The 12,380-nt window shown below is 31.9% G+C and overlaps 1 protein-coding gene across 1 annotated transcript in view; it reads left to right on the plus strand.

The window, feature by feature from the left end:
• The first annotated feature begins 722 nt into the window (after window positions 1–722).
• LOC111059263 (cytosol aminopeptidase) overlaps window positions 723–12,380 on the plus strand; it is a 29,932-nt gene continuing 18,274 nt past the window's right edge. Inside the window, exons 1-3 of the mRNA XM_022346890.2 lie at window positions 723–987; window positions 5,234–5,334; window positions 5,899–6,231. Of these exons, the coding sequence (XP_022202582.2) occupies window positions 892–987; window positions 5,234–5,334; window positions 5,899–6,231 (530 nt within the window). The 5' untranslated portion in view covers window positions 723–891. The remainder of the gene's footprint in view (window positions 988–5,233; window positions 5,335–5,898; window positions 6,232–12,380) is intronic.

Below are 12,380 nucleotides of genomic sequence, written 5' to 3' on the forward strand. Positions count from 1 at the left end.
ATAGAGTTTTTACCATTTTTTTAACTAAATTGGTACAATAAATCCTGCAAATAACTTCAATTATGATATACGTTAAATCATTTAATAGTGATTTATAATATTATAATCCATCATGGAATTTCTATGATTAAATTTTTATCAAAACTATTACTGTATATTTTTCTAACAGTTCCTCAGGGCATTTATTGAAAATGTTTTACAAGTCGATAACTGTACTTTAGTTTAGTTGGTACACTGGTAAAGAGAGGGAAACTTGAATCTTCGGAATAGTTATCTCACTACTGCTTTATAAATTCAAATTTATTTTTTATAGTGTCGTAATGTTACAAAAAATGCATAAGCAGGATGAATTATCTTTTCAATGTACTTCAGCAAGTTAGTCCAGGGATGAGACAATCAGGGATAAGGGCAATCAATTTTTTCTATAATAAACCTAGTTTTTCAAATTTTGTTAGAATCGTTTTCGAGATCCGGTGATATACAAACATACCGGTAAGCTAATAATTGAACAGAAATTGCCCACTTAATATTATAGGATTACATCGAGTAGCTTAGATAAAACTTGCAAAAAGGAACAACATACCTTTAGATTCTTAAATTTTAAAACTTCATAATGTTTTTTTATTATTTTTTTATATTTATCAAACTAAAAAATACATATTATTAAAGACTAAAAAAATAAATTAAAAAAATACATATTACTGTCATGGTAAAACTAGAACTAGAAACACTTCATAAAAAAACATGTGATCAATAATTTATTTTGGTAAACTGATAAAATTTCAGCAGGCATTGAGTTGCCAGAAACTATTTTGACCGGTCTTCTAGAAACGTCTTTAAAATTCTAAATTTAAAGTAAAATAATCAGAAACATATAATTCTTAACAGAAAATGATTTCTCAAATAACACTAAACAAAAAACTGTTGAGTATCAACTCTTTCAGGAATTTTTCAGTGTCATGGAAAAGGCAGGCTCAAGCTTTGAAGGTGAGCCATAATTTGTTAACAAATTTTTTATAAGAACGATGAACACTTACAACATATTTTCTTTTGGGATGAAACATTTTGTCAAATTGAATTTTTTTCTAAAAAAAGTAATGCAAATAATAATTATTTCACACAAATGTTGTAAACACTAGGATGTTTTTTTAGGATAGTTATAGTGCAAGTGCTATTGATATTTTTTTAAATATATTGATAATATTGATTTTTTCATTAATGCTATCAAAAATAAAACTGGAACTGATATACTGAAAAAAAGAACTAAAACAGGATTTTCATAAATAATAATAATAATTTAAAAATAACTATCCCATAACCAAAACTGAAATGAATGATATTCTGTAACTATATAGGTATCCATATTTTAATAGTCAGGTGATTAGGTGCTGATCACTATTGCACTCTTCTTTCAAGGTTTTCTTCATTTTCTTCCCTGCGGCTGGCAAACGTCTCGATCGAGATGCTATTACGCCTCTCTGAACTGGCAGCGTCTCAATCAAGATGCATGATTTCAGCCTTCTATATCTCGTTTCACAGCAGTCTGATTGCATTAAAAATGGCATCAATAGATTCAGGAATCTTTGGTCTACAAGTTCAGTACTCTAGTATCTTGTAGGACTCTATGATGTGATTTCTTCTAAGCTTTACAGCTGACCATACACAAACACGCCAGTTGCAGATGTTCGTGTCTTGTGTTTACATTCAAAATGAGTGAATTATCGCGAAGTACTGGAATACGTAAATGTTTATTAGATTTAGAAAATGACAATGATAGTGACATAGTTATAGATGAATCTGATAGTTATTTCAGTGACAGTTCAGACGAAAATTCAGTGCAAAATTTTGAAGTGATAGAAGTGAACGATCCAGAACAAAACATTGACTATGACAACAATGATATACAAATACCGCAAAATTTTGAACAAATTCATGAAGAAATAATTCCTTTTGATGATAATTTGCTAGCTGTTGAATCAGAAGAAGAAGAAACTCCTGTCCCTATTCCAGTAATTCCAAATTGGGTCAGAGTTTATCCCCCAGAACAAGAAAGTAACATCGAAGAAAACTTCAGTGTCAGAAATGTGGGATTGAGGAACTGCCCTCCAAGAAACAGTGGTCCTTTAGTGAATTTCTATCTATTTTTTACAGAAACTGTATGGAATATGCTTCTTGATCATACTAATAAATATGGCGATGAAAAACACAAAAATAAAAGAGACTCAGGAAATATGGGAAAATTTTCCAGATTGCAAAATTGGGAACATTTGAAAATATCAGATTTGAAACAATTCATTGCTCTTATAATAAATATGGGGTTAATTTGCAAAAATAACGTTGAGAAATATTGGAGCACGGGATTTTCACAGACAACTCCATTTTTTCCTTCAGTAATGTCTCTCAAACGATTCCAATTGATATTTTCAGTTTTTCACATCAGTTCCGAGCCAAATATACCGCGAGGCCAACCTGGACATGACCCATGGAGTAAAGTGCGCCCTTTTTTAGATGCTATGAATACTGCATTCAAAAAATATTTTATTCCTCCACAAAATATTTCTATTGATGAATCAATGATAGGAATGAAAAATAGATTTGCACATATTGTTTATATGCCACATAAAAGACATGCACGATTCGGTATAAAAAAGTTTTAAGTGGTGGACTCTAAACTCAGTTATATATTACATACAGAACTGTACAGTGGAAAACAATTTCTAGCCGATTCTGAAGATCCTTTTACACAAACAGTTATCATGCATCTCCTAAGATCCTGCAATTTATTGAATAAATACTACCATATATTCACTGACAACTTCTACACAAAAATTCCTCTTGCACATGAACTCTTCTCTAAAAAAACATACATCACTGGCACAGTAAACAAAAGATCCAAAGACCTGTCTAAATCCATTCTAAACACACAAATTCAACCACAGAGCTCGCTGTACTTCCGGAAAAATGAAATATTGATGGTGGGATATAAAGAAAAAAAACAGGAAACCAGTGTACTTGATCAAAACAGGATTTCATGCTGAAGACCAAAGGATAACCAGTAGAGGTGGGGGGATAAATACAAAACCAGTACTTATAAACAAGTATAATCTGAACATGGGTGGTGTTGATAACAAAGACAAATCAATTTATCATGTCACATGCACCAGGGCAACCTCTAAGTACTGGAAAAAAATTTCTATAATCTTCTGGACATGGCAATATTTGATGCATATATTTTATATACACTAAATACTGACAAGCCAATAGGACGACATGAATTCATGGAAACAATTGTTGAGGAACTTGTATATGATGGTAAGAGACAACATGAACCACCACAACCACTTCCAGGCCCTTCGGTTGATACAAATCATAAACTAGAGCGCCTTCCAGGTTCCAAGCAGCGGTTGTGTCCTGTATGTTCCACACCAGAAAAAAAATCCAGAAGTCATATTTGGTGTCCTGCATGTAATTGTGGAGTTTATTCTGCTTGTTTCCACAAACTTTAACATTTTTACAGACCAACAAAGAGGAAAATTGCTGAAGTTGAAGCTCCTGTTAATAACTAATGATTGATAGAAAAGTGCAGACATGAGTCATTTTTGTAAATATTTTTTCCATTATTATTAATATTTTTTGCTTATTCATGTATTTCAAATGTAGATATTTAGAATAAATAGTGGTTTGACTCGTTTTGAACTCACGAGAAGACCTGGCCTATAACATACAGTGTTTCAAAATAAAAAGTGAACTTTCAAGCAAATATTCTTCAAATCTTCAAATAAAAAACATACAAGAAACTTTCTGGTGAGTTTTATTCTTACATAATATTGTTCCTTGTTGTTTTCTGAATAAGGTGATGTATGATACTGCAAGATATGTGCTTTAGAGGTATTTCTATCATTATTCAAACAAAACTCTGCAGACATGCAAATTCGGTCTGCCTCTTACGGCAAAATACGCGCCTACACTATAACAGATTTTTGTATATAAATCTTCTATTCTGCATTTTTATATGCTATAAGTTTATATATTTTGAATCTAGATAATAGAAGGAGTATTTTGGCTATCTTGAAATTTTTGTGGTGAACAGTGTTGAAAACTTATGAGTGGATAAAAATAAAATGAAAAAACAAAAAAAATTGTTTTAATCACATATTCAATCAAAAAGCAAACAGGGAATTTTTTGGCAGTTTTTACTCCCACATTTTATGATTCCTTGGGATTTTCTAAAAAAAACGATGTATAATAAGTTCTATTATGTGCTATAGAAGTATTTTTTACAATTATTCAAAATAACCTCTACATGCATGCCTAGTTCGGCTTGCCAGTCTGGGCGAAAATGTCCACCAGCCGCAGGGAATACAACATTAAGTTGGAGTAGTTTAATGTACGTTTATTCCAATTGAATATTTTGTATGCTTAGGCTGGATATAAGATGAACTTAATTAAAAATTTAATGAAAAATACATTATACAAAATTAATTAATTTAATAATTCAAATTTAATAAGTTTGTATCATATATTTGATGATTACTTACCTGTTTTACTACAGGTTTACATAGTATTTAGTTATACTACATAATATCTTATCAAATATAATTATGTTCATTATAATTTCATTACCCGTGTTTATATTTAATATGCAATTTTGTTTATGCATGATTGCAAACATTCATGTAATGTTCATTCCTTTTCATGACAATATCAGAGAGAAATCAATTATATTTTTAATACTTTTATGAACATGATGATTATTATCTATAATCTAATAAAGGAAATAACTAGCTTATATACACGTACGGGATAGGAAATTTACGAATTCGTAATTTACTGTACTACACTCAACTTTCAAATTCAAATTTCAAATTTATTCATTCATTGTAAAATATTACAAAGATAATCAAATTTACATGTTCAATGTATAAATACAAAAAAATAAAGTACAAGAGAATGTTAAGCTCACAAGACATGAGTCCGTTCGTGAGCTTAATTAAGAAAGATATTAATTTAATAGCTAGAAAGTAAAATATAACAAGAATAAAAAATACAATGATTAACTTGAAATTTTGCAAATAGATTTTCAATATTCCGAGGATGGCTTTAGGTCTATTTTTAAGACTTCAATATTTCAAGTTATTATTTGTACCCTTGTGGAGCACTACGGGTTACCTGCTAGTATTTAGCATTTTTGTGTTTACAATAGAATATAACTATGTTGTATCTATGTTCACAGAAAGGAATCGTGGTGGGTGTTTATGAGAATTCAGAGCTGACTACAGTTGCATCGAGAGTGGACAGTGAATCAAAAGGAAAAGTCAAAGATATGCTGAAAGAGTAAGTAACTTGAGAAAATAACTTGTCTCTCCACTGGCTCGTGTGTGATTTGAAAGTCACAAACCGTTTAGGAGCTGAATAATATAAGTAATATAATCAACACTAGAAACTGCTCAGAATGACTCTTAAAATACAAATGGTTGACTGCCATCTAGTTGAAATTTTTCAAATTGAAAATTTGTATTTATTTTGAAATGTTAGGTATGGAAACTTGAGGGAAAATTAAAATATTGCCTTAGTACCTATATGATATATATATAATATATATATATATATATATATATATATATATATATATATATATATCGTATTCAATGATATTTTCATCTTTTGTTTTAGAGAAGGTTTAAAAAACAATTTTGTATTTTTTCATTATGTTTACTTTTTTTGTAATGAAAGTCACTTTAATCATATTATTTATTCCTTCATTTATTGGCCCATCATAAAGTGAAATTAAGAGATAACTTATCTACTGAATATATCTATCATTCATCAATTCAGTTTTACTCGTCCACTCATACTTTTATAAATTTTCTCAATGATTGTCGTATATTTTGCTGGCAGTTCAACGATGAAACTAGGCCACACGAGCGTGGCACACAACCTTGTGACCGGCTACGACGCGGTGGCTCTGGTTGGCGTGGGCAACAAGACGGTCTCAGGCATCAACCTGAGCGAGAGTCTAGACGAACAGCGCGAGAACATCAGGATAGCGACGGCACGAGCTGTCAACCATCTGCTGGACGAGGGACTGACTCACATCGAGGTGGACCCCATAGGGAATGCCGAGGCGGCCGCAGAGGGATCCATTCTCTCCCTCTGGAGGTTCGACTACTTGAAGTCCGACGATAACAAGAGGCCCGAGCCTGAGGTCACTTGCAGTGATTCCAATGAATCGTAAGTGCTACTTGCTCTTCTTTGAAAATATACAGAGTGATTCATAATTATGGTAAAATAATTTAATACGTGATAGTAGAGGTAAAAATAAGAAAAAAAGTTCATATAAACTTATATCCATAAACGCTTCATTAGCGAGTAATACAGGGTGAAAGATTTCGCCCGGAATTCTGTTCCTCTGGTGAAATACACCGATGCTGATTTGTTTGGGGACTAGTGTTTTAAAAACTTATGCTGGATTCATATGGAAAAATATCTGAAAAATTGAATAAAACTAGTCTGGAAGCTGTAGTGTGAGTAGTTTTTGAGAAAAAAGTTGAAATATGCAAAAAATCCAAGTAGAAAAACAGACTTCTACGTTTGATGCCCAATAACTTTATTTAATAACCAGTGAACAAACAATTTCTCGCAATAAAAATTGTAGAGAATTTAATTCTGAAAAGAATTATGTAAGCTGTGTGAACTAAATTTAAATGAAAGTTGAATAAAATGTATTCTTATGTAGTACATTACACCATAAAAATTTGCTGTTTTATGAGGAGAGAACTAATAACTCATAGGTTGTAGCTGATTGCAAATAAAACATGGATTTCAATAATAGCTGTTCCAAAACAGCTGATTTATTATGTTTTAAATAAGAAAATATTTAAAAGAAATTATCAGCTGAAAATTATTTTCAGAAATATTTTAGTTCTCTGTTGAACAAAAAAAAAAAAAAAACAAACTGTAAGTTAGGCCTACTGTAACCACGCTGTTTTTTGTTCAATCTATTAACCAGTTATTTGTAACTCAAAAAGCTATTACAGCTTTAGCTAAAGCCAGTTATTTTACTCAAGTTTTCCACTCTGCTTTTGTGTTAAGTGCTAACTTTTAAAAAATGACAGGTAATCTTAGACATTATTCATACTCCGAATTAGCTGACATGCATTTAATGTATGGAATGGGACACTACTGTAATAGTACTGAAGCAAGACGTTTGTATCAAGAGAACTTTCCAACCGAGTATGTCCAAGTTCAAGGTTTTTGGCCACTATTCATCAATGTCTGTCTGGAACAGATTCTTTGATATCCAAAGAGCACATTTATGCAGGCAGACCCCGATCTACTATGACTGTTGAGCTAGAAGAACAAGTTCTTAATGAAATTTATGAACATCCAGAGAAGAGAATTGTCAGTGCAGTTTAATGTCCATCTATCTATTATTTGGAGGAAACTAAAATAGCAACAATTACATCCATACCACCTCCAGAAAGTTCATACTCTATTGTCACGAGACTGTATTCCCTGTGCTGGTATTTGCCGATGGTTTTTAGTAAAACTTGTTTACCCAAACTTTTTAACAACCGTTTTATTTACCGACGAGGCACACTCTCCAAGAACAGCTATCGTTAACGTCAACAACCAACATATTTGGGCAGCTGAGAATCCTCATTCCATCAATCCTAATCTTCCACAACATCAGTTTTCAGTAAACATTTGGGCAGGAATCATAGGAGATCATCTACTTCTGTTAGAGCTTCCTCCCAGGCTTAATGGCATAATCTACTAGTCTTTTGGTATAAGTTTAATGTCATTTAGATATTGTAAACAATTATGTAAACAAGATCTGGACGGCAGGATAAACCTCCACCAAATATGTAAGCAATATGTGCCTCCACCAATTATGTAAAGGTGGGGAAATGAAAAACAAGAAATGATCGTACTGGTTTTGATAATTTAAACAAAACAATAAATTATTTGTACAAAATTAGAATTATAATTATAAATTATGAAATAACAATAAATATATGAATATTTCAAGGGCTACTCGCTTGGCTGCTAGTGAAGATTAAATTTGTTGTGGTTATGGAAAAATTAAAACAATGACTCAGTAGTCACCTACCTTTATGATAATGGCCCCCAATTTGGCATCCACTGGCTAATCGCGACGTTAATTATTAATGAAAAATAAAAAAAACTGATCTAATGAAGTGGGTTCAGATCCCTTCCTATTCAATAATACAATTCTCTTTAAACTGCCCGAACTGTGACAGGAAAACTGTATTATAAAACAAGAACAAAATCTATCCCCTTCACCAGAACAGCCGGACTTTTACTCACAGTCCTAACGAACGAGCTCACACACCGCCTAGTAAAAATTTTGGGTATTAATATATAACTCAGTCAATGCCAAACATGAAGCCATTTCAAATACATATTTTTATCAGTCGCACAAGCCGAGCACGTTTATTATGAAAAGAAAATCTCAATTGACAATAATTTATTTGTGAATCAACATTGAACTACTTCAAAAGCTGCAATAAAAATCGAGAAAAAAAAAACATAAGTACATTATGACTCATAACTATATAGGCAAGAAAAAAACAATAAAACAGTTAATCTATCAAAAAGTAACTATATAACTCCTAACTATCGATATGTATCTTGGGTTGTGCTACCGTTACAGCAGATAATTCACACACATACAACTTGATGCCTAAATATGCACAGCATAAAGTTAAAAACCCTAACCAGCCAAATAATATATAAAAAAACAAAACTAGAGGATTTTACAACATCTCCCCAAGAATTTGGAAGATCTACTTTGTGAAATATATCTGACGATATTACGTCTTGAACTGTAAATTCCGTTTTTAAAATTTCGCTAAAATTAACAAAATTAGGATTGAAATGCGGTTGCAAAACATCAATTTTCAACGAATTAAACTTAACCCAATGCAAAGGTAAGTAATGGAGAACCTGAGGTTGTTTATCAACATTTGCGTCACACGGAAAAGTCTTTCTCACCATTATTCTCCGCCGACCGAAATCTCGCAATGACAGGGTAAAACCACATACATTGCTCCCGGAATAGGTTGAAGATGATGAAACGAACCTCCTTCGCAAGTGACTGTAGTGTGGCCTGTATATTCGCGACGATATACTCCGAAGGCGAAAATTCGACGATCTCCAACTCCTGCTTAGCTGGACGACAGCTTAAACTGCAATATTGTTGGATGTCCTTCAGCTCTGTCGCCGCAAACAAGTGATGCATACATCTTGATGACATATGTCCTCCATGCACCAGCCGCGGAAGATAGCATAAGAAATCGTCCTGTGCCCGACAAGAAGAGAGATGATCTCCCGAGATGACCTGAATCTCACCGTCCTCCTGTCTCCGCGCCAAAACGAAATCCTGCTGCTGAAGCTGACAAATCTGGCCGTCGAAATACATAGGTGTCCTCACATACTTGTGCAATTGAAACTGTCCGCCGATGCTGACCAACGGTACTTTTAAGCTAAGCACCATGGAGTTCTCCTTCACCACGCAAGTCGTAAGTGGAAGATCAAAATATCGCTGCAAATCCGATAGAGGTATAGCTAACTGGTGTCCTTTCGACTTCCGTTTGTAGAATTATACAAAACTTATACCGCATCCGCTAAACTGCAATCCTCTTGTTGACAGTTAGGCCAGAACACCCTTTCCGCCTGCAAGATGTTGAGCTGAGCTGCCGGGAAATCTACCTCGTATGTTAGTGGAACCGATGATTCATACGCTACAGCGTGACGTAGCTCCTTGTAGAAAACTCCCGCGAAGACCCTGACTGCCTCCAGTTGCGCCGTGAAAGTCGTGAGAATGAGAAATGACGCAAAATGTACCATAATTGACATGTTTATGCGTAACAGAACCTCTTACAAACAAAAAACTCTACTTGAAGCAACCGCAAATGAATCGTAATAAAAAAAAAATCAGAGAAACGTTTATAATAATATTAATAAACTCGACGTGAATATTACAATTAACAACTGGACTGGCTGGTTAGCATATATTAATAATCAGAAACCTAGAAATGATACAATTTATTAGAAGTGCATAGGCCTATATTATATATATTATAATATAGATATATATATATATTATATATATATACTGGAACAATTCTGAAATCAGAACAATATATGAGTCATATGAAAACAAAATCACAATCATACAATAAATCATCAGAATATAAGAAACTTATACTCTAGTTATATTTTTATTGAGAAAGAAATTCAAGTCAAAATAAAAGTGAATAAAATATTCATCCATCAAAAATATAATTGTCTTATAACAGCTTCATTATGAATTTCTATTAGTGAACGTTTAAAAGTATCAATAACAACGTTTGTCACTCAATGAACGACCTTGCCCTGGATATGAATAACAAGATTGACAACTAAACAAAAATACGTGACAATTGCACTTTCTTTACGTAGGTCACATCAGTACAAACGCAAAAATAAAATAACAAAACAATGAATTACATTACTGTACTTTTTCGTGGCACCAATATTAAAACGTACCATGATTTATCGAGAAAAAAAAAGAAAGTTATATCAGTGATAATGTTATATTACAAAAATGTAACATGTAATCAGAATATGTAATTATGTGAATGAAACATGACCATTTGGTTATCATAAAATGGTAAACTATCCATCAACCATATTTCCTGTTCATTTTCCTGGAATAACCATAATTTGAAATAACTAAGATATAATTATAATGACTATGAAATATAACATGGTTAATCATAACTGTAAAATCAATACAAAATCAATAATGCAACTGGTGAAATTAAATGTAAAACCCAGCCAAATACCAATTTTCATAGGTAACTGTACCCTAAAATTATAAATATGTAACCATGGAATAATAAACCCTCTTCTATAATAACTGATTCTATATCGTAAAACATGGTTCTACAATGATTACCAAAAATCACTTCTGAAAATAGAAACTCAACCATAATAATAAGCCCTAAACTCAACCTATTGTGCCAAAAGAAAAACTTTTCTACTCAAAACCATTAATATTAGAACCATGACACAATGAAACTCAAATATTATCATGAAATATAATCAAGAATATAGTAATCATTAGTTTATACTGAGAAAAAATTATAAAACGAAATTCAATTCAAAGATATAAACGTATAAAACTGAAACTCTGCTATCCATAGCTAAAAAATTCCCCTATAACCGTTTATTATAACCCATGGACAATAAGTTTGGTCTATATTACCATTGAAAAATATGGACTTCACCTCCAGCAACAATAATCAGTAATAATACTTTAATAAAATTTTACGAGGACTTATAATTATAGGCTTGAATCATAAGACCCCATCGAAAACAGATCAAATAAATAAAATATAATCCTATTATTCAACCACTGGATGATAAATCCATAAATATTATAATCAATTCTGATAAACAATGATGAAATGATAAATAATTACGAATAATATTTACAAAAATTCTCTTAGGGACTTTAATATAGCGCATGACTTCAAAAAAATACGACTTAAAAAAATGACTATCACCATTAAACCTTAATATCAACACCTTATGACAACAAATTCAAATATTTAATTCATGAAATCTATCAACAAAATATCTACCTTTAATAACCCTTGAAAATATTTCAATAAAACTTATTCATAACCTTAATATAATGAAATATAAAATCCAAGGGCCAAAATTCTAAAGTGAAATATCTCAGAACCCTTTGCCCTAAACAAAATTATAATTATCGCAATGCTAAAATCTATGCTAAGAAAATATGAAACTGCAATAAAATTTTTTTCGAAAATCGACTTTTTCCGAATTTGTCTGAAATTTCTAGACTAACAATCAAGATACGCCGCATACCTTGTAATCATCATAAATCGTAAAAAAAAAGAACTCATCGGACTCATCATAACTGAAAACCAAAATCCAATATATGTAGAATACAACTATCCACCAAATATCATGAAACCAAAATGAAATCCCAACATAAACCATAGAAAAATAGCAGATAACCATTTAGCAAAAACGCGCGAAATTCAAAATCAGTAGATAACCATTCAGCAGAAACGCGCGAAATTCAAAATCCGTGTCTGACTGTAGCCGAAAATTTACTACCTATTGAAAAAACTCACGAACCTTCAAATATCTCAAAAATATCTACTTCACATATCCTATCCCATTTTAGAAATTCAAGCGAATGACCTAAAATTCATCTTTAAATTCAAAAAAAAAAAAAATTTTTGCTACTATACAAGGTCACCAACAAAAACTATAAAATGAAAAACCTCAAAACCCTTTGCTCTAAACAAACTTTTTCACAGAACAAAGTTGAACGT

Source organism: Nilaparvata lugens, chromosome 7, assembly GCF_014356525.2.
Source record: "Nilaparvata lugens isolate BPH chromosome 7, ASM1435652v1, whole genome shotgun sequence".
NCBI lineage: Eukaryota > Metazoa > Arthropoda > Insecta > Hemiptera > Delphacidae > Nilaparvata > Nilaparvata lugens.